The 23,456-nt window shown below is 40.1% G+C and overlaps 1 protein-coding gene across 5 annotated transcripts; it reads right to left on the reverse strand.

The window, feature by feature from the left end:
• Window positions 1-82: 82 nt before the first annotated feature.
• On the reverse strand, window positions 83-20,008 carry hnrpkl (heterogeneous nuclear ribonucleoprotein K, like). 5 transcript variants are annotated; one of them, XR_005204307.1, is made up of 16 exons: window positions 19,895-20,008; window positions 16,944-17,050; window positions 14,886-14,983; window positions 14,703-14,759; window positions 13,839-13,882; window positions 11,588-11,660; window positions 9,705-9,818; window positions 9,416-9,544; window positions 8,396-8,703; window positions 6,760-6,813; window positions 6,403-6,442; window positions 4,327-4,342; window positions 2,539-2,571; window positions 2,356-2,423; window positions 1,992-2,255; window positions 83-382 (listed from the first exon to the last, which is right to left on the reverse strand). XR_005204307.1 is itself a non-coding variant. In XM_037751849.1 (16 exons), exons 2-16 carry the CDS (start codon window positions 16,999-17,001, stop codon window positions 352-354), a joined length of 1,287 nt encoding a protein of 428 aa, XP_037607777.1. In that variant the 5' UTR covers window positions 17,002-17,050; window positions 19,895-20,008; the 3' UTR covers window positions 83-351. The 5 variants fall into 5 exon arrangements, 4 of the variants coding, with proteins under 4 accessions (XP_037607777.1, XP_037607775.1, XP_037607776.1 ...); XM_037751849.1 differs by having other exon boundaries at window positions 2,086-2,255; window positions 9,705-9,812; XM_037751847.1 differs by having other exon boundaries at window positions 2,086-2,255.
• Window positions 20,009-23,456: the final 3,448 nt, after the last annotated feature.

Raw genomic sequence — 23,456 nt, forward strand, 5'->3', positions numbered from 1 at the left:
TTCCTTACAAAAAGATTACATTCTGCATGCTGTACTGAAATGAGGGAGATAAGGAGATAAGGACCCAGGGCGGCTCACAACACCAACACACAGATGAGTTTACTCCAATGACGGCACAAAAATCTCCTTCAAAATAACTACACCAGCACAGAAACATGTTGTTGACACCTTGTTTGCTGTTTGACCAGCTTAAGATTTTTCCTCAAAAAAAAAGAAAATATGTATAGATAGATGGTGTAGTGTGTGATACTGAGAGGAGGAGGCAAAGCAGAGGAATGTAGGCTCTGAATAGAAGGAGGAAACAGTATGGCAGCATGGCTTCACTCGTCTTCTTCACGTCCCTCGTTCGTCCTAGAAGAACCGACCAGAGTACTGCCTCACACTGAAACAAGAGACAGATAGAGGTTAGGGCATTACGTGATAATATTAAAGGGATAGTTCGGGTGTCTTGAAGTGGGGTTGTATGAGGTACTTATCCATAGTCAGTGTATTACCTACACTAAATGACGGTCAGCACGCCTCCAGCTTGGAGAAGCAGACAGGAGTTACTACACGGAAGCAATGCAATGTACTGCTGTGGACGGGGACGGCAGCAAAACATGTTTTAGCCACCTAAAAGAAAGGCCCACCTAAACAAATCTATATCAGTTTAAGTGTACGCTATATTTAGAATATTTTCGCCGGTTTACCTCGCCATCAGACAGCCCGTTCCAACAGGAAACTGAAGCTGTTGTATCCATCTATGCTCACGCCAAAGCCACTAGACTCCATGGAAAAAAACTGTAATTTTACATCGCAGAAAACAGGGGGTTGCTGGTCTACCGCTGCCTTGATCGGTTAGTTTGTGCTATTGTGTGACTTTTGGTGAATCCAAACTAACCACAAACAAACTAACCGATTGAGGCAGCAGGTAGACCAGCAACTCCTGTGTTCTGCGAGGAAAAATTACAGTTTTTTTCCATGGAGTCTGGTGGCTTTGGCGTGAGCATAGATGGATACAACAGCTTCAGTTTCCTGTCGGAACGGGCTGTCTGACGGCAAGGTAAACCGGTGAAACTATTCTAAATATAGCGTACACTTAAACTGATTTTGATTTTTTTTAGGTGAGCATTTCTTTTAGGTGGATAAAATATGTTTTGCTGCCGGCACCGTCCACAGCAGTACTTTGCTTTTCTTCATCCGGTCTGTTTCTCCAAACTAGGGGCCGTGCCAACCGCCATCTACTGTAGGTAATACACTGACTATTGATAAGTACCTCATACAACCCCACTTCAAAACACCCGAACTATCCCTTTAAGAACATTTATTTGAACAGGAACGTGCCATGGGTCAGGAGCTGTTAATGCTGCAAACTGTCAGACATTTTTCATGTGGAGCACAATTGTAAGGTATAAAAAGTATGCCAAAGTCAAGGCTGGAAATAAATTATGTCTGCAAGAAGCAGTATGACTGCTGAGACCAGCTTAGCCATTTAGTGATGGGGGGGAAGGGAGATGTCTGTGAACTGAAAAGCTCTTCAAGATGAAATACTGGTGTAAGAAAAAAAACCTCAACACCTTTATGTTCTGGCATAATGTGCAGAATTTGGAAATTTATCTGAAGTGGTAAGACACTTATTTCTGTCAGGTTTGCACTTAAGTTTAATAAAATTAAGCTGAGGCTAGTGGTTATTTTCATTCTTCACATCCTCACATTTGAGAAGCTGAAAAAATATTTTGCCATTTTTGCTTAACAGATGATTAAAAAGAGAAATCAATTATCAAAAGGAATTAGTTTCAGCTCTAAATTAGCATGTTTTTGTTACTGATATTGGTCAACTTCTGCTCCAAAAACATAGGAAGTAGTCGTAATAATAGTACAATTAACATAACAGCAAAAGGGTTATTATACGTTTTATGTATTTTATGATTAAGTGTGTGTATGTTTCACCTGGCTGTGACAATAAAGTTAAGTCAAAGCTATTAAAACGCAGCAACTAAAAAACTGTTTACTTCCAAACAGTGGTGGACAAGCACGCAGGCCATGAGTGGAGCCCACACTGCTCCAATGAGATGAGCTCTCTGATGGAGTCACCGGAGCACATGCCTGTTCTGCAGCAGGTACTGGGCGTTCTGGATCTGGTCCTGTGTTCCTGTGATGGTGATGATGCGGTCCTCAGAGCCCTCTAGTGGTTCATCAATCTTGATGGATGCCCCTGACTCGTGGCGGATCTGCTTGATCCTCTGGCCGCCCTTACCGATGATGGAGCCAGCCAGCTGCAAAACAACCACAACAGGACGATAGGAAATGGAGCGAAAATGTCTTTTCTGAGTCACGTTTTTGTTTTTTTGAGAGCGAATAAGATGTCTTACTTACATCTTTTGGGATGGTGACTTGTGTTGTGATGACTGGGCCTCCGATGTCACTGTATGAGCTTCTACCACCTAAAGTCAGAGGTGAGAAAAGAACATTTAAATTTGCCTTTAACTAAAGCATGCAACAGGAAGAAACCCTTTAGGTTAGGAAACAAGACAGTGTGAATAATCCATCCCCACTCACCAGACTGAAAGTGCTCCCAGGAAGAATTGTTGTCTTTGAAAACATTGGAAAGGAAACAAGAAAGTGAAAAATGAAAATACACCACAGGGACAAAGACAAGAGGCAGAGTGATAGCCAATAAGCAATACAGCAAAAGACATATAGGTCTCCCCACTGTGTGCTCTAACAAACAGGAAAATTATGTTTATTCTTTGATTTAAATCCTAGGGTGTGGTGACGTGTCATAACCTGCTGCCACGGCTTAACAATAGAGTTTAAAAGGACACGAGCAACATGATCAGGCAACCAGACAGGTTTAAACTGAGCATTACAGTTCATTCATTAAATCAACTTTTTCTATTTAAAATGTTTTAAACAAATGTCAGTTTAACCCAATACTACAAAACATGCATCTAGAAAATAACATTCAATGAAATGTCTGTTATAATCACCCATTACGTAGTATAAATACTGTATGTGCAGTAAGTCAAAACTGAAATAGGAAGTCAGTTTTGCATAAAAAAGAGGCAATCACAATTTTGGTATTAACTTTAAGATTTACTTTTGTGTTTTAAATGGTTTAGATTATACACTTAGGTACACCTCTACAGTCTTTTTGTCCTTACATACATGAGGTGGGCAGAATATTAGAAACAGAACAGCTGTATTGGATCAGTGATTCCCAAAGACCGGGTCGGGAGATTTTATAACAGAATTCCTTCCAGTCTTCTATTTAGCATTTATTATCTGCAGTTCACCTTTGAGCCACATGAGTGAGCCTGAATGTTCGCATTGTTCTGATAATTGTAGCCTACCGATAACACTGAATCGAATACGCAAGGGATAACGTACAGCGAGCCGGTCATTGTTGTGAAATAAACCTCCGACATCAGAACTGTTCCCATAGCAACGGTCTGCTATAAAGAAATAAACTGTAGCCGTGTAATAATAAAGGCTAGCATACATTCTGTTTGTTTTCATGGTGTGATAAAATTATTACAAAACAGGTGAAGACAAGTGCAGGGACATATAAAAACCAAGAGATATTATATAGAGAAAGACAAATAACAAAGAACAAAAACAAAACAAGGGGACAAAAGCAGAGTGAAGAATGTGTGTGTGTGTGTGTGTGTGTGTGTGTGTGTGTATGTGAGTGGCATTGAATGAGGCTAGGTGGTAATACATATAGCTACTCTTAAATACACATATTCTGTACATAAACACATCTATACATACATATAAATAAATAACACCAATACTAACAACAATAAGTGAAAACCAAAAAAAACATAAAAAAAGTAAAAAGAAATAAAAAAAAAAAGTTTTAAGTTAATTCAAAGATCGTTTGTTTTACTAATGAGAGGGAAAAAACGAGAGCCTGTTAACGCCGCCTAAATGCATTTATTTGGTCTCATTTATAAAGCTGCATACCTTATGTATGTAAATAGGGTGGATATCATATAATGTAGTCCACTACAACAGCAGCTTATCTATGACCTCAGTAATAAACATGCGGTTGAATTTAAACATTTACAACAATGTTACCAAAAGCAGAACATTATGAGCTTCGTGAGGATAGATGTTATGTCAAGGCTGTTGTATTGGACTGCAATTGACTGTACAGGTGTACCTAATAAAGAGGACACTGAGTGTATGATCCAACTGTTGACTTGATAATCAATGACACAGACTACTGTATGTGGTTGCCCCTACTGTACATAACACGTCTGAAAGAAATGGTGGTCGAAGCTATAGTAATTAGACCCAAGTTTATTTTCTTTTGATGAAATAACAAATATCAACACTCACCATATCCACCTCCACTCTGCATTTTCAGGATCGATTGGATAAAAAAAAAAAAAAAGGTAAACATAAAACTGTTTTAATGACGTAATAATGACAGTGTGCTACCAGAAGCTTTAAAAATAAACCAGCACCACATGATATTAGGAGTATCCTGGTCAGTACTGGGAGGATCATTTAGTATCCAGAACAGGATTCAGCCAGGTTCTGAGTCTGTGCTGATTCCACAGCATTAAGTAGTCCCTGCACATTTTGTCAGTGACATTCATGCTTCAAATATTCCATTCCACTTTATCTGAAAGGTACATTATTGGTTAGAAATCAGAGGCCTGCAGGCCACTGAAACAATCTGAAGCAACTCTGGGATCCACCCTGAGACAACAAGTGTTTCTGGGATCATTCATTTGAATAAGATAAAGCTGACAATGTAAGGGTGTTTCAGCAATAATGTAATGGTGATAATGTGACGATGGCTTGGCTGACCTGGCAAAGCACCTGAAAGCGTCAGCAGTTATACCTGCACTTCGAGTCCAACATGTTCAATCTGTTGGCATGAGCAAGACTGGCAACACCTGATGTAAACATGTTGGTGTGCCATCTACAGGCAAGGACAGGAAAAGCTTCTTCAGTTTTGCCACTTGCAGGCAATAAGTGTTAGGACTGCATTTTTATTTTTATTTTTTTTATAGCTGGTATGCAAGTTTTATATTTTACAATTGGGGCCCTTCTGTGTGGAGTTTGCATGTTCTCCCCATGACTCTAAATTGCCTGTAGGTGTGGACGTGAATGGTTGCCTGCCCTGTGATAGTCTGGCGACCTGGCCAGGGTGTACCCCGCCTTCGCCCAATGTCAGCTGGGATCGGCTCCAGCACCCCCCCCCCCCCCACAGACCCTGAATAGGATAAGCTGTTACGGATAATGAATAATGAATGAATTTAATCCTGCATGAGTTTCTATTCCTATTAGACATTTGTGTTAGCACATGAATTCATGAGATATGGCCAAACACTTTGTTTTGTGAAGTCACAGTGACCTTTGACCACCAAAATGTAATCAGGTCATCCTTGAGTCCAAGTGGACGTTTATGCCAAATTTGAAATAATTCCCTCCAGGTGTTCCTGAGATATCACGTTCGCGAGGATGGGACGTACAGAAGTACGCACAGACGGACACCAAAAACAAATAAAATAATGTACAATGTAAAGATGAAGGTTGTAAAAGAACGATTCGTCATGGAACTATTTCACATTAAAGTAGTCACCGGTGGCAATTCAGACATCTGGACTTCATAATATTAAAACTTATGTAGTAATTTAGAATATAGTGAACCATGATAATTTAAACTAATAATTAATTGCTCATATTTAGGACATTTAAAAGCACAGTGATAGTTTACCTTAACCCCATAAAGCCATTGACTATTAAAACTGTTAACAGAGCAGTGGAAATTAGAGCAAGGTCACACCATAACTAAATAAAAATGAAGTTATTTGAGCATGTAATCACTTTAACAGTAAACCAGATGTTGTCTTTATTAAGCTTTTAGATTAGTACAACAGTGATAAGAAGATAGCCTTAGATAATAAAAGAAGCTTATCGTGTGTTTCCTCTCTCGAGGCTCTCACTGCTGAAATTCATTTGTATTTTGATAAGAAAAATGGTCTTTAAAAGTGAGGCTACATGTCTGATATTTATGCTGTTCTAAAAATCTCAGGAATTTATCTGCGTTTATTTAATCAAATGTATTCTTCACCTTCTTATTGAAACCATTTGCTTGAAGGAAGCCTGTTCAGGAATTGCTTTGGTTGCAGCTCAAGTTCATTTGCTAGCCCGGTGGATCTCTGGACTACGTACTCGGCTGCTCTGTGGTAACCACGGAGACAACTGTTGCCAGGCAACAACAGGCCTAGATCAGTGTGCATACACAGTGAAAAAAAGCAGCACAGTGTCCATGCCTCCGTGCTTGTACTACACTCAGAAAAAGCAATTCCAATCACCTCGTCTGAAACATAATTCACAGCTACTACACACAACCGTACAGCCTAGCATGAAGCAGCACCTGTAAACACAGACGGCACTCACCATGCTGTCATAACGGTCTCCTCCTCGGCCTCTTCTGTCACTGCAGACACAAAGGTAGGCATTAATATAGTTTCTCTACCATAGAGGACACTTACAGCATCCACCAAACTCCTTGTATGTGAAAACCTACTTGGCAATAAATCAGATAGTGATTCTGTATGAAGCAGGTCAGCGCTGTTAGATTGGTATTTAGAAAGCTGTGAGTGTGAAAGGACATGCAGACTGTACAGATGACCTGTGATCAGACTCTGAATCAGGCCTGGTGGGTTGACATTCTGCTACCGAGCAACTTACACTCATCTCTGTCGCTCTGCTTTTGACAAACATTTAATTATTGACAATCTGCTCCGTATTCACCTTTGTCTGTCGTCCATGCTGCCGTGATAGCTGCCATGTGAGAACCGGTCTCCCCTGCAAACAACGACAGACAAGGAAAGTGTGTTGGATAAATAAAATATAAAATTGTGTTTAAACAATGGAATAAAAAAAATAATAATTTTTTGCCTTTTAGTTCTGGTCCGATTTAGGGCTGTTCTTGACTAAAGAAATTAACTAACACTTGACTAACACTCATACGATTCTGTAGTTTTTCTCCACAAAGAATCACACAAAAGCGGCACTTTAAATCTTGTGTTTACCGGAGATGTGCTCAAAAGTTTCTTCAACATTCAGCATGAAAAAAGCATAAAGAATCCACAAGAAATCTTAGTCGACTTATGAACTAAGAGAGGGCAGCCCTATTGGTACAGTTCATATTCACACAGAAGTTTTACAAACTAACCAAGTGCTGTGAGCATGAAGTCATTTGGACTGACTGGTAACTCATCGATCGGACAGTTTTGGCAACTGGCATCCTGCATCGCTACTAGGGCTGCGAAACCAGACCATAAAAAAACAAAAAACGTTCAATGACGTACAAACCAAACTGTGGGCTTGTTGAACCGTTGCAACACTATTAAATACAGGCCCGCTAATTATTTGATGAGGTGCCAGAGACATAGAAGAGGCATTTATCTGAACATAGACCTACTTGACTATTAAGTAGCATGCCTTATTTCATCTAAAAAAAAAAATCAGTATTATGGCTTCATATAGTATAGAAACATCATTCATTACTATCAACCAATCAGTTTATCTATTTATATATTTTGGAGTCCAAACACATTAGAAATGGTTATGTTTTTATTCTCCCCAATGTGCAAAATAAACCGAACAGTACAAATGTGGGCTTGTTGAACCGTTGCACCACTAATCGCTACATGGATCCACGTGGGGAAATCAAATTCTGGTGACTGAAGGAAAAAATCATGCATGCGCCTTTTGAGAATATTTATCTTATCTGGTGTCACAGACAAAAAATAACTGATTATGAGCATTATTAGTCGAAACTGCAACTGAACCTTGTAGATCATCAATGACAAACCCACAATAATGGGAAGAAAAAGGCTCTGCTTTCAGGCTTTTCCGTGGCGGAAGATTTTGACAAATCACAGGCCACTTCAGAGAGGGAGCGTTCCTATTGGCTGTGCTCCGGCTGGTGGGCGGTGCTTGGTATTTCCTCAACAGATCTCAACATGGCTTCCGGGTCACAAACTTTCTCATTTTACAGCTAAACAGTACACTACAAGATGTTTCTGAAAACATTTGAAGCGAGAAATAAGCATCACCGTAACAGAATATTGATTCATATTTGATCAGCGCTGCCTAGTTTGACCGTTTGGTCAGAGTCAGAGGCAGACTCCAGATCAGCTCTGAGTGATTGTTTTTCTCCGGTCTGTGAAATCTTGCAGATGCCATTAGGAGCACCGGAGGACACAGAAGAACATGATTTTTTTCAGATTAACTGTCTCATGCACTACCGTCAGGATATAGTGACCGTTTTATAAAAATAACTGTTTTTAATCATGCGTGCTCCATTTCTACCCACTGCAGCTTTAACAAACCAAACAGGTTAGAGTGTGAAAGCATCCACAGTTAGTAGGCCCCTCCTCACCCTCCTCTTGGCGGCGGTGGCGGGGGAAGAGGCAGATTACGTGCTCGGCTGCCCCCTCGTCCACCTCTGCTCAGCGGCGGCGGAGGACCCCGACGGGGGCTTATGTCGTCGTAGTCCCTTCTGGAGGGAGGCATGGGTCGGTTGCCGCGAACGGGGGGCATGCGCTCAAAGCCCCCACGCACGCGAATGGGGAAGCCGCCGATCGGTCGTCTTCCTCTCTCCTCGAATAACATGGTGAAACCGCCGTAGTCGTAGGTCTCATCGTAGAAATTAGGGTCATAAGGCTGAGCACGACCTTTGATTGGCGCCTGCAAAATGAAAGAGAAAAGATTGTAAAAGGCTGCTCTGTTCTGAAATAACTGTTGAAATTAGCTGTAAAGCACATCAACTTTTCTATTCTGAACATTTTAAGTAAGATATATAATAATTTTATTCAGTTTTGTTTTCTACTATTATGATTTCTTCAAACCATGATTGCTACCGACGCATTCATATTATAAACATGTATGTGTACTAGATATATGTTTATTATTTATATACATTTTTTTTTTAACATGTTTTTTTTATTTTCTATTCATTTTTTTATTATTTCAATCGTTACTATGAATGTATCTTATATTTTTATTTACTCATTATAATAATAATAATAATTATTATTATTATTATTATTATTATTATTATTATAATTATTATTATTATGCAGTTAAATTATATTTGCTACAAGGGAATGTTCATTATCAATAATATATAATTACCACATTTTTTCTATAATTATTCATTTCTTTTGTTATTTTACTTTTCTGGTTTCAATATTTGTTTTAAAAATAAAAGAGAAATGTTGATACACGTTGGAATTGAATTGTAAAATAAGTCTTTCGCTTATAAAAAGAAATCTTAAAAAAAAAAAAAAAAAGAAGATAAATCAAGTTAAAATTCTGGACTTCAGCGTCTAGTCTTATAACTACATGACTGTATAAAGTGTGTTGAGGCTTTCAGCAGATCTCAGAGATGTAAACTCACCTCTGACACCAGCTCCAGGATCACTTTTATACATTCAACGACTCGTTCTGGCTTTCCTCCCACCAAGACCACTCTGTCAGTGGAGTGTGGACAGCACTCCTGGAACAGCTTGATGGTGGTCTGGGTGTTCTAGTGCACGGAGACACGAAAAGTTCTCTTTTCATACATGTATGTAATGTCATTATTGCCACAAAAAAAAACCAATGATGATAATAAAAATTCATCTCCAGGCCAACTGTTGGTGCAGAGCATCACGGCGAGGCTGCTGCTAATCTGGACTCTGTCCTACCTCTCTCAGCTCCTTTATCTTGGCACCTTTTACCCCGATGATGCCCCCTGCCAAACTCTGATGGATCAGCAGGCGAAGCTCAGAGTCAAAATCAATCCCACTGTAATGCTGGTACTAGAGAAACACAAAGCTAGATCAGTGATGTCAGTAGGGCCTGAAACTCTTCCCAACGTCGATTCATTTACTCTATATTGGAAATGTGGAAAAAAAAACAACAACGATGACCATCCTAAATGAATGTCTGTACAAGAGATAATAACTTGGAAATTCATTACAAGCTTATGATATGTGCTGTTAAAACACTTTGAATGGGAGAAGTATAGATTAGGGCTGTAAAAGTAAACGCGATAACGCATTAACGCAAACTCATTTCTTTTACGCAACTTGTGATTTTTAGGTTGTAGCAGGCTCAGACAACTAGAAAACTTAAGGAACCCATCAGTACCAACCATGTCATACTAGCTTGTCGCGAAGGAGGCTAAATGACGCTCCAAAATGACGCTAAATTTTAGCAAGGAAAAACTGTAAAGTATGTTTATTACGTAAAATAAGTACGATTGTTACGTAACTGGCGTCCGGAAGTTACGTAAGAAAAACTATAATTCAACTTTGACCTGGTTTCACACGGGACATTAACAGCAGCCTCCTGGATGGAAGTTCTGTGTTTGACCCATTCATCACCCTGACCTCCTCCCTATACGGACTTCCATGGATTATCATTACAAACATATTTGTGATATGTCAAAAACAAACAAGAAAATATGTTTCCTTCGAAACATAACTCACAATGCAGTTTCATCGTATGGGAATGTAATTTTTAGGAGACAGGGCTGCCTTTCTCATCATGACGGACTGCAGAGCATGCAGCATCTGTTCTGTGGAGCAGTTTATACTCTAAAACATTTGCAAAGCCATTTTTTAATATATACATGCATTGTTTAGATCCATGCAGTAATAATTTTGGCAGCTATTTTAGATTTAGTCTTGGTCTTAAGACGAAAATGCTTATTGATTTTAGTCACATTTTAGTCATTTTTTTCCTTCATAGTTTTAGTCGACAACTCAAAATGTTTTAGACAAAATGTTCTGTTTTAGTCATCAGATTATATTGAACATTTCAGTCAATCTAGTCTTGCCAAAACCAATCATTTTGTCATTTTAGTAAAACTTCATAATCATTATTTGATGAAAAACACAGGTTGAATTATTAGGAATGCAGCTTTACTACTCCGAGTCCTCCTGACTGTGCTGTGTGGTCGGTGAGTCGCACCCACCCGGCCCGTTATGAGAGCCCATCCACACTGCCTAAATATGCCTTAATCAACCGCCCGAACCCGACACAACCCAAAAGTCACAAACTTTTGGTAAAGTTTTTATTTTTTAAACTACATTTTAATCTGCTCTTTTTCATCAACGATATTGCATGTTTGATATCATCACCATTAGTGTTTAATGACGTCGGTGTCTTCTCATCTTAGTCATGGGAAAAAAAAAAAAAAGGTTGTTTACGAACACTTCATCATAGGTGTCGTTAACGAAATTAACTCTGCATCCATGTTTTCAAGCTAGCAGACTACTTCATCTTCTCTGCCTTTGTTGGCGCATCGCTACGTCAGAGTGGAAGAGCTCAAAACCAAAGAAGGATGCGAATAGTGCTTCTAACTTTGCTCTCAGGTCCTTGTGCGTGTGCTTCACACAGGGTACCTTTAAAGCAGCAGTGGGTAGAATTGTAGCAAATATGATTAAAAAAAGTTATTTTTATAAAACGGTTACTAGTTTTATAAAAAGCTACTTTTACAATTCTGTTTATTCCTACAGGCAATGTCATTAACCATCCTGAACCGCCCTCTGTTCACGTACACATAATTAACATAGTGGCTCACCTCCTCTAGAGTTGGTATGATTTTCAGCAGAATCTCTCCAATGGTGTCGATGCTGGCGTTCACACTCAAGATCCTGTCAGGAGGCATTTTAGTCAAAAGGAAGCAAGGCATTACAAAGGGGACAAAAAGTAGAACACAAAGCAAAACCTCGACAAAAAAAAAACAACACGTGAGAAGCAGTCCAGTAAACAGCAACATACGAGAGGTTTCAAAATACAAAAAGGAAAAATGAAGACTGCTGCATACTACGCACAATTATAACTTTTCCCCAACACTAGACTGATTAAATAAGAAGCTGACATGCACTCAATCTAAAATTATTTTCAAAATAAGAGAAGCCTTGGGAGGATGGGCAGCTTCAGAGCGGCTCAAATTAACGTGAGACTGGCCACACAGAGTTGGGGGGGAGGGGTGAGAGAGAGAGAGAGAGAGAGAGAGAAGGAGAGAGATCTTCTAATACCATCCCACCACCAGCAAGTTGGGGAAAAGGAACGTAACAAACTCAAACATAAGCTCGCCATTACAATTGCGCCACCAGCACACCTTCTCATTGTGACCAGGGGTTGTGGAGGAGGGGAGAGGTGGGGGAGGCTTGGGGCTGAGGTGAGGAGGAGACGAAGAGTTACAGAGCAGAGGGGTTGAGGTGGGGAAGGAAATGTGAGTGGTTACCATCTACTCTGTGGTACAGGACAGGAGCAGGGGTGGAGGGGTTGGGGGGGAGGGGAGAGTTATGAAAGGTTTGGCAGGCAGCTCTGATCCGGTGTAGCCTGAGAGAAATTTAACAGAAGGGATGCAGCACAATGAAATAAAGACAACTAGGGCTGTCAAAGTTAATGCGATAACGCAAATTTGTTTTAACGCCACTAATTTCTTTCACACAGTTTTAATGCTAGAGTGAAGATATTGGCATCATGTGAAACTACAAAACCTAAAGAATCCTCGGTACAAACCATGTCATGCTAGGTGGTTGCGAAGAAGGCTAAGTAACACTCACAACCTTCGCTAAATTTTGGTGAGGAAAAACTGGCCTAGCCATTTTCAAAGGGTTCTGTATTAAGTATAATTACTAGGGATGTCAAAGTTATCTCTACTATTATCTTTAACGCAACTTGTGATTTTGAGGTTGTAGTGGGCTCGGATTAGAAGCTAGAGTGAAGATTCTGGCATCATATGAAACTAGAAAACCATGTCATACAAGCTTGTCGTGAAGGAGGCTAAATAATGCTTCAAACTTGAGCTAAATTTTGGCGAGGAAAAACTGGCATGGGCATTTTCAAAAAGGGGTAACTTGACCTCTGCCCTCAAGATATGTGAATGAAAATGGGTTCTATGGGTACCCACAAGTCTCCCCTTTACAGTCATGCCCACTTTATGATAATCGCATGCAGTTTTGGGCAAGTCATAGTCAAGTCAGCACACTTGACACACTACAGCTGTTGTTGCCTGTTGGGCTGCAGTTTACCATGTTATGATTTGAGCATATTTTTTATGCTAAATGCAGTACCTGTGAGGGTTTCTGGACAATATTTGTCATTGTTTTGTGTTTTTAATTGATTTACAATAATAAATATATACATACATTTTCATAAAGCAAGCATATTTGCCCACTCCCATGTTGATAAGAGTATTAAATACTTGACAAATCTCCCTTAAAGGTACATTTTGAACAGACAAAAAATGTGCGATTAATTAGCGATTAATCCCGATTAAATGTTTTAATCGATTGACAGCCCTAGACACAACATTAATGAGTGACAAGAGTGGGGGACAGAGCCTCCAGGCAAGAGCCAGTGCTCTCTCAGAAATCATGGACAGTGATGCTGACAACAGTGGGGGAGGGAGGTGGAGGAAGGGGGGGCCAGGTGGGCCACAGAGGACAGAGCGAGAAAAAAGATGTCCACAAGTTTTCATGGTAAAATTAAACATCACAGCAAGGAAAAACAACATCCAACAGCTGCGGTGCTGCTAACCATTAACTACTTGGTAGTGGGTTGTCAGTGGTTTGCTGCATGGACAATAAACTGTAATGACAAAAAAGTCCAACTCAATGGAGATGCTTAAAATGGACATAAAAATCAAAAGGAACAATACACGTGTCTTACAAGTGGAGCAGGGGGGTGTTTGGGGGGAGGGTGGGGGGGGGGGAGTATACTGTCATGTATATAAAAAAATGAAACAGAAGGCAGGTTATCAAAGACATAGTGTTTCACTGTTCTAATCAGGCAGTGAGGCAATAACTGGTGGGACATACCGCTCTGGGCCACTGCTGTCTGGGACTGATACACTGGCATTGTACTGCATGGGCCGAGGTGGTGGTGGTGGTGGTTGTGGTGGTGGTTGTGGTGGAGGAGGTTGGCATTGGGCAGGGGCAATCAATCACAAGTTAGGTGCCCATTTAAGGAGGGGCACGGTTTATGGGCGGGGCCAACCCGGGAGTGTCAGGTGGGCGGGCGGGCGGGCGGGCGTTCAGGGGCGGGCGGAGGTTGGGCCAACGTCAAGGTGGGCAACGCAGGAGGGGCATGTCGATCCAGTACATGGGCAACGGAGGAAGGTGGCCAAAAATAAAAACAACAAAGTAAAGGAGAAGGGAAGAGGGGGGAGAAGGAATACATTTTTAATTGAATACACGCTACACGTTGTCCCAAAAGTGAAATGAGAGACTTGAAACTGTGGTGAGTGAAGAAGAACAGGAAGTGACCTGGACAAAGATTAAAAAAAAAAACAGTCTGGAGATTTACGTCCCTGAATATCCACTCAGGCTTTCAGGCACCCGTTGTCACTTCAAGGTCAAACATAGCTTCAACACTGTAAGGGAATCAGGTTGAAACTCACAAGAGGACTGGAAATCCAACTGATCTGTCTAACAAGGACCTTCCTTCTCTGTCCACATGAGCCTACTTGGTTTCATCGTTTTAGAAAAACTGATCTTTGACTAACAGTGCATGTCAATTCTTGATCCTGACGGAAAGAAATTGGGATTGTTTCTGTGGGAATCCACTGAATACGGGGGGTTGACTTAATTGGAATTTAGGTCTGGATCCTTTTAATTTTATTACCCAACTAAATGTGCTCCACAGCTGCAGAAGGGTTAGCCGCATTTTATCCGTTTACTCACGTCTGTGCGTAAGGCTTTTATGTTCTTGCCACCCTTTCCGATAACAGCGCCGGCATTCTGTGAAGAAAAAGAAGGTTTTCCTTAGAAGTAATAATCGCTTTGATCAATGTGGGGGGGGGGTGGTGGAGGAACAGCAGTGTGGCCCGACAACTAACGCGGCCCACTGTGTGAATGAGTCTTTACTTTGCTCTGAAGCAGCACACGCAGCTCCACCATCTCGTCAGCGTTGCGAGAACGTTTGAAGGCCTGCTCTTCGTCCATGTCCTCAGCTGGGCGTTTACCTGAGAGGGAAGACAATTCAGGTTAAATCTGAGCCAGGAAGTCAATTTGGATGAAGAGACGTAATAACTTTAACGCCACTCTGTAGAATTTGACAATTTTCAACTCTGGCACCCCAGTATGGCAGTAGAGGTGTAAGAAAATATCGATATGCGAGTATCGCTTAATAGGTATTGACATCATATGAAACTAGAAAACCTAAGGAATCCATTGGTACCAACCATGTCATACTTGCATGTCACAAAGGAGGCTAAAAAAAGCTCCAAACTTGCGCTAACTTTTGGCGAGGAAAAACAGGCATGTCCATTTTCAAAGGGGTCCCTTGACCTCTGACCTCAATATATGTGAATGAAAATGGGTTCTATGGGTACCCACAAGTCTCCCTTTACAGACATGCCCACTTTATGATAATCACATGCAGTTTTGGGCGAAATCCATGTAGATTTTTGCATATAGTAGAAATGTGTTTCTAAAATGGTGTATTTGAATATTTCTGCATACTGGGGTCCTTAAACAGTCTTGGGATTGCATAAATTGGGTATCGCTGTAAAGCTGAGACTCTTGTAGATCCAATGAGTCCAACTGTATTCATGTGTGATGATGTTAGTCCCCAGAGTAGCATTTTCAAATAGTGACTTTTATTTACTACGATTTTATACATATGGTGTGTCTTTATGACCGTTTTCCTAAAATCAGATTTAAAAAAAAAAAATCGCAATATATCGCCTTGCTTACAGTATCGTCATATACACTCACCGGCCACTTTATTAGGCACACCTGTTCAATTGCTTGTTAACACAAATAGCTAATCAGCCAATCACATGCATTTAGGCATCTAGACGTGGTGAAGACGACTTGCTGAAGTTCAAACCGAGCATCAGAATGGGGAAGAAAGGGGATTTAAGTGACTTTGATCGTGGCGTGGTTGTTGGTGCCAGACGGGCTGGTCTGAGTATTTCAAAAACTGCTGATCTACTGGGATTTTCACACACAACCATCTCTAGGGTTTACAGAGAATGGTCCAAAAAAGAAAAAATATCCAGTGAGCGACAGTTGTGTGGACGAAAATGCCTTGTTGATGTCAGAGGTCAGAGGAGAATGGGCAGAGTGGTTCGAGATGATAGAAAGGCAACAGTAACTCAAACAACCACTCGTTACAACCAAGGTATGCAGAATACCATCTCTGAACGCACAACACGTCGAACCTTGAAGCAGATGGGCTACAGCAGCAAAAGAACACCCGGTACTAGCAAGGTGTACCTAATAAAGTGGCCGGAGAGTGTATATCGCACTATATGGAATCGTTATCCCTGTATCATGATACTTTACCTTACAATGCACAGCCCTATATGGCAGTATAAAAGACAGCAATCTTTGATTCTTCAAACCTTTCCATGATTCACCAGGATTTATCTAATTTTCTAATAACAAAATATTGCTTCCATCTCCTATAAAACACATGGTGGCTAAAATTTAGGACTACGCCGCCATAATATTTAGAAATAAAATGAGCCAAATTATCATTACTAGTAGCCACATCAACTGAAGGGTTAATAGAAGTGACAAAAATATGAATACATGGCGGACCGTGCTACAGTATGTTCCACCCCAAGAATGGGTTTCATTCAGCAGCCAACTGTATCCTGGACTATGTCCAGCACCACCATGTACCCTTCCTGGATTAAAACACGGGCAGATCTGCTCAGGGCCCACCGAACAGCAGTATCTTGGACAGGAGAGTCCCTCAACCATCTGACATGTCCACATGCTATGTAGTGCCAGCCAGAAATGTTCAGTTTTTTCTTTTGTCCTCCCTTGAGCGAACTAATTAGCCCCGTACATCTACACACCGTATTTCACACTGTATTTCAATTCATTCTCTACTAAATGCATGACTTAATTCATGCAGTTTACATTATGGTCACACATGGCTGATCAAAATGAAGATGTGTGTGATTTTACCATTAGTGTCAGTGCTGAATGAGATATCTTCGTCCTGCTGATCGAGTTTCACCTCCATCGTTTTGCACCTGCAGTGGAATGCAAACAGGCTCCTCTCCCTGGATCTGCTAAAAGAGAGGGGACGGCAATAATACAATCAGCCGGGCTACATATACGGAACAAGCAATGATACATCTAATCAAATATTTCTGATTACAGATCAGTTAGTCTGCCAATCATTTTCTGAAGTAATTGATTAATGATTTGGCCAATAATACATAAGAAAATAGTGCAAAATGTCCCGTTCCCACATGTTTCCATGTTCATTTGGGGTTTAACGATATGGATCGATGTAGGGCTGACCAAAATGCTTTGAAGCTTCAACCGTTGCCATTGTATTCAACCTACAAGTCACTATTCGAATGCTTTTTTATTTTTTTGAATTTTTTTATATATAAGTATATAATATTGTAAAAATCCTAAAATAGCCCATGAAATAAGAAATAATCCCACATCATTGGTTATTATTCTCAGATGGATATCACTGCGTGTTCAGTAGTCATCATTTTTAAAATTATTTTTTAAATTCCCATGGCATGTCTGGGTCACCATTTCCATCGAAGCTCACCTCATTCCTAAACATTCACTGCTTAAACATGTGAAATGTGGCACTTTATAGTGAACAAACAGGTCTGTTTTTATGCTTTTTATTAAAAAGAACAAATTGTTTTTTTCATTTAAATATCTGAAGGAGCCCAGCAATAAAATAATCAAATCATATATTTGTGTTGATATAAATGTAACTGATTGTTTTAAAAAGGGACTGTTTGTAACTTCTTACACGTATAAATCAAACCGGGTCGGTGTCCCATGCGCGCTCGCGTGTGGCTACGCTGTTCAGACTCAGACTCCAACACAAACTACACAGAAGCCAACACTAGGATCAGCATTGATTCATGGAAAGACCTTCGTCTTGTCAGCTAAGCAGGTGAAATATAGAGTGATATGCTATGTGAGATGCTTTTAGCTGACGTGTGTCGCCTCACTGTGTTGAGCGATGCTCGTTCATGTCTATGTAGAGCGAGCACAAGCGCGAGCCCGACGCTGACTTTCGTTTACTTAACAGCCACAGGTGTCGCTGTTAACAAGCATTTCTGATTCTTACAAACAGTCCCTTTAAATCGGGAATATGATATTGTCTTGTATCGATCGCAGGCCCCTGATTTGGATTGAATAGAAATATATGCAAATATCGTATCATTGTCCAAATAAATCTATATAACATTGTATCGTGATGAAACGTGATTTACACCCTTAATGTCCATGTGATGTCTTCAAAAATGTCTTGTTTTGTCTAACAAACAGTCTAAAACCCAATACATATTCGGTCTACTACCACATAAAATGAGGAAAAGCAGAAAATTAGAAGTTGAAAAGAGAAACCATTATTATGTAAGTAATTCTGCTCTAATTCTGAAAATAGCTGAAAAGTGTGAAAAGACAAATCATATGAAATCACAAGTCAAGTATGCATGCAGCAGCATGAATGTTGTCTGGGTAGTTCAGCAGTCAAAATCTAGGACTGAACATTTTAAATATAGTCTCAGATGAACTCTTACTGTACCTATGCAGCCCACCTACGTGCAATGCCCACTGATGCTAGTTAAACACTGCAAAAAGCAGGTTGGACTTCTGCAAGCATCACTCAATTCAATTCAATTCAATTCAATTCAATTCAATTTGCTTTATTGGCATGACTGTCAGGTGAACAATATTGCGTCAAAAAGCGTCAATTCAATAATAAATAAAAATTAAAAAATTAAAAAAAATATATACATATATACAATTCATTAAGCAAATTACAATATATAGATATTTAGAAAGAACATGCAGGTAAATGGAAGAAAACAATAAAGAAGTAATCAATGTCTGTTGTGTCAATAAAACAAACAAACAAATAAAAAACAATTAATAACAATATATTGCAGTATCAAAGAATAAATGTAAAAAAAAAAAAAAACATTTTTATTTTTCCCCACTCACAATGTTGTTTGGTTACAATTTCCCAGAAGTCTTTATAGATATTTAAATCAATATCCTCCTCACAAACACTAACCATACACTTCCATGCAACACACACACACACACACACACACACATTTGTCTTTTTTATATATTTACTGTATTGTTATTGTTATTATATATATCTTGTCCTAATTGTTTTGTTATCACTATTATGTAGTCATATTATTTCTTTATATTAATCTTGTCTCTAGGTGGAGGCTTCAGATAAGCCCAGTGTTTTTTTTTTGCCTCTTCCTGCACTGTATATTATTCTTTTTTTTATGTTGTATAGTCTTAAATTGTGCAAAAATAAATAAACAAATAAACAAATGCCCAATGTGCAAAAGCAGGTTGGACTTTTCTTGCATGCATCCCTCACTGTACTGAGGCCTTTGCTAAATTACATGGAGATGCTGATCAACGCCTACATAGCTAAAGAAATAGCAGCACTGCATTTAATTAATTCTCAAGAGCATTTGCAGCTACTACCATGCATAAAGGTTATTAAAACACATATAGGTGCATTATTGTTAAACACAATAAGCAGTTTGTGCAGAAAGCATTTAGGTGGAGGTAAAAGGGAGACAAATGCAAAACAGCTACTGCACAAAAAAGGAAACTGCACAACACAAAAGAGAAAAGGGTGTTAGTCAGCTGAGCTGTGTCAGAAGTTAGCTATCTTCTTCTGCTAAGTTGTCATGACTTTGCTGAGCTACCAGCTCTGCTAAGCTAGGTGTGTTTTGATCTAGGCGTGTCAACCAGACCAGCTATTACAGTGCAACATTCACTAACATGGGACAACACAGCTATCCTTGTAAATGTCAGCTATGTTTATACAAACCATAGCTAACAAACAGGCTAAATACAGAGCTGACAACAATATTTAACAGTTAGAAAAACACACAAACCTGCAGCAAAGCAGCCACGTTCACTGCGGTGCTCCACGGTTTCAGCATGGAGAGAAGACACACACAGCTCGGTGGTTTGTTTAGTTATACTTCCAAGACAGCACGGGCGGGCGGGGTTAACACAGATTACATTCACAGAGAGGAATTGATGTAACTCGAGCAACGCTGAGGAGTTTATCAAACTCACCCCTTAAGGATTTAGGGTATTTTTGTCCCAAGTTTAGGCTCGCAGGCAGCACCTCCTCTTAACCCCGCCCCCCTCGGCTGACACCCTCATTACTATCTAACCAACCACTATAAGAAAAAGGGTTTTTATTGCCCTGAGTATAGACTGTCAGGCTAGTATACATAGGGGCTCCTTTGAATTCCACAGGTGGGTCCCACTTCCTACACATCACTCTTTTAATTACTTAGCTATAGTTTCTCCTCTGTTTTATTTATTAGTATGATTTTGTGTGCCCTTCTTTGTAAAGCGTCCTTGGGTTTCTGAAAGGCACTATATAAGTCCAATTTATTATTATTATTATTATTAATGCTACAAATGACCATAAATCTAACCAGTTTTGAGTACAGCATGAAGTTCATTCAAAGTTACAAAATTAAGTCTGATTTAATCTGCAGTAGGCAGAAAAAAAATTCCATAATAACCTTTCAGCATATTGTAATTCAAGTGTTCTGAGAGAAAACTAGACTTCTGTACCTCCTCATGGCTCTGTTTTCAGACCCAGTTGCTTTAAAGGGACTGTTTGTAAGAATCAGAAATGCTTGTTAATAGCGACACCCGTGGCCGTTAAGTCAAAGAAAGTCAGCGTCGGGTTCGCGCTTGTGCTCGCTCTACATAGACATGAACGAGCATCGCTCCAAAATCAAAACAGTGAGGCGACACACGTCAGCTAAAACCACAATATCACTCTATATTTCACCTGCTTGGCAGTAATGTTAGCTGACCAGACGACGGTCTCTCCATGAATCACTGCTGATCCTAGTGTTGGCTTTTCCTGCCTCAGCCTCCCGACCGCGGTCGGAAGGAACAGGGGAGACACCGGAGTTTTGGTCAGAGGCGATAACATTTCTCGCTGCAGAGCCCCGTCACTTCACAAGACACGGGAAACCTCTGTTGGTCTGGAGGAGCTGCAGCAGTTATTTCTGCACAAACGTCCACTGTACATTTACTAGATATTCTCAGAGCTACGAAGTCTCCTACAGTGTGTAGCGTGCGCGCATAAACGTGAGAGTGGAGCGAAATAGCGAGAACGAGCGCAGTGTGTGAGTGAAAGCAGGCAGGCAGAGGAGCAGAGGAGCAGAGACTCCGGCCCTGGAGACCAAAGCTACGGTCTCCCCTGCGTCCTCAGACAGTGGCCAACACTGCAAGACTGGCTTATAGATATAACTTTGCGGTTTTGGTGCTTCCGTGTAGTTTGTGTTAAATAGGCGTTATCAGCCGCTATAAGCCCCATAGATGTGGGTCAATAAGGGCTTACTACACCCTCTAGTATGTTTTATCATCTATTCACATGGTAGATCACTGAAAGGAGGTAGAAAAGAACAAAACAGCGACCTCTATCGACCGTAGTTATTATGACAGGAGCAGAAGCGGAAGTCAGGCGCTGTAGTATAGACAGCGTGAGGGTTTTCACCCAGGAAACCGGAGTTTGCATCCCGTATGAAAACCAAGAATGTGTAGTTGTCTTTGTGTTCGTGGTCATTTCAATCCAAAACACGATGTTTTTCCCTAAACTTAACCAAGTGTTTTTTTTTTTGCCTAAACCTAAAGAAGTTGTAGTTTTGTTGCCTTAATTTAAAGAAGCCTTTTTGTTTGTGTTCAAAACGGGACGTTTTATTCAGTTTTAAAACAAGCTAGAACGTGTTGCTTTTAAGTGCCACTTTCACTTTTTTACAATGTTGGCATAGTAGGCCCCTAATGACCAACATCTATGTTGCATACCTTGCCTAGTCGACAGTCGGATCGGTTGATAAATCAAACATTTCTATTCCTATATACACATTCAATGATTATTATCATATTTATTTCTTATACTACTTTTAAGAATCGCTTTTTCTATCTAACTTCCATCTCTTCTTGCTGTTGTTTTCCTGCTGTGATTCCTCCCTTTCGCTGAGCCGTGGATCTCCCCTTGGTGATGACAGGTCAGGTATTGGAGGCATCCAGATTCCTCTGGGCTTTTCTCATCCTGTTTCTGGGACTTATCAGGGCTATTATCTGGCCTTCTCCTCTTATGGGGGCCTCCTGAATTGCATCAATGTCCGTTTTTCAGTTCTCTTTGACACTGTCCAATCACCAGGCTTATTTCATCCTCACAATAATTATGCTGGATCTCCATTGGAGGCGAGTTTGATCTTGTTTTTTTTTCCTAGATGGGTCAAAAATGTTGTGTTGATTACATCCGAAACAGAGCTATTGTTTGTATTCACTCAGATAAGACATAGCAGTGCAACAGTGCGCACACTGTTGATAATCTATGCATACACTGAGATACAGTGTGGATAGTACAGGATGTAGATCAGTGGGCTGAGTCACAGCTGCATCACTGGTTCAAGACAAGTCTGCCACCAGCTGGTTCAAGAAGAGGTAGGAGTAGAGATGGATGAAGTGGCACCGAACTAAATGCACAAGAGGAGGAAGATCTATTGGTTCTCAGAGCGTTAAACATGCAACTCTTCTTTCTGCATGTGCAAGGCAAAGTTCAAACTCATGTTGCACCTCAAAGTTAAGAACGTCATCTATAGGCTACAAGAAATAGAAAGTTTAAAAAGATGCTTTGAATTCACAAGACACAAACACACAGATGTACAAATCTGCTTTTCTAAGTGCAACTTGATTCACTTTCCTGCAGTGCTAACATGATAAGGCCATGAGATATAGATGCACTAGTCTGACATCAGCAGCTGAAGCCGCCACCTCACTGCCCATTTAATGCAAATCAGGAGCCTGACTTGTGTCCACACTATTTTAAACATCCCTTTTTTCTCGTAGTGTTGTCATGCTCCTTCAGATATAGGCAAGGATCTATTGCAAAATAAAGAGCTCTCTTCCCTCTCCTATACTCTGAGGTTACCATGGAGACAGATATAATTCAGTTCTTGATGTTTCTCATAAAAAAAAAAGCCTGCGTACATATTTTCATCTGCAACCATAGCGACACTTGACATTGTCAGCGCTATTTGTAAAAAGCAAGTCACCATAGCGACACTAACCATCCAGGCTGTGTCATAGATCATGTGTCCTAGCTGAGTATGCCTCCTCATTATGAGTGAAATTTAGGAATCCACTGGTAAACAGATTTCATTTGATCATTTTGAAACATGTTATTACCTTGATGTTGAGCACTAAGGACTGAAAAATAAAGGATTTATGTGATGTTTAATTGGGGCATTAAAGGTAAAAAAGAACAACAGTAGGCCAATGTTGCAATTAATGTCTAAATGATGTATATATTATTAATGTTTACATTGGTGAGTGGACACCAACATACTTGCAGGTTAAATATTGTTGAGAAATTAAAATATATTAAAAAAGTCAGGATTTATTAAACTTGAATCA

This window comes from Sebastes umbrosus, chromosome 19, assembly GCF_015220745.1.
Source record: "Sebastes umbrosus isolate fSebUmb1 chromosome 19, fSebUmb1.pri, whole genome shotgun sequence".
Lineage (NCBI taxonomy): Eukaryota > Metazoa > Chordata > Actinopteri > Perciformes > Sebastidae > Sebastes > Sebastes umbrosus.

What these genes read in the sequence shown, in the direction of transcription:
- hnrpkl (XM_037751847.1), bottom strand. Translation starts at nt 17,001, where the DNA reads ATGGAGGTGAAACTCGATCAGCAGGACGAAGATATCTCATTCAGCACT. An exon ending in AGATAAAGGAGCTGAGAGAG is followed by an intron (nt 9,545 to 9,704) that starts GTAGGACAGAGT and finishes TCCGTGCACTAG; the next exon opens with AACACCCAGACCACCATCAA. An exon ending in TCCTGGAGCTGGTGTCAGAG is followed by an intron (nt 8,704 to 9,415) that starts GTGAGTTTACAT and finishes TTCATTTTGCAG; the next exon opens with GCGCCAATCAAAGGTCGTGC.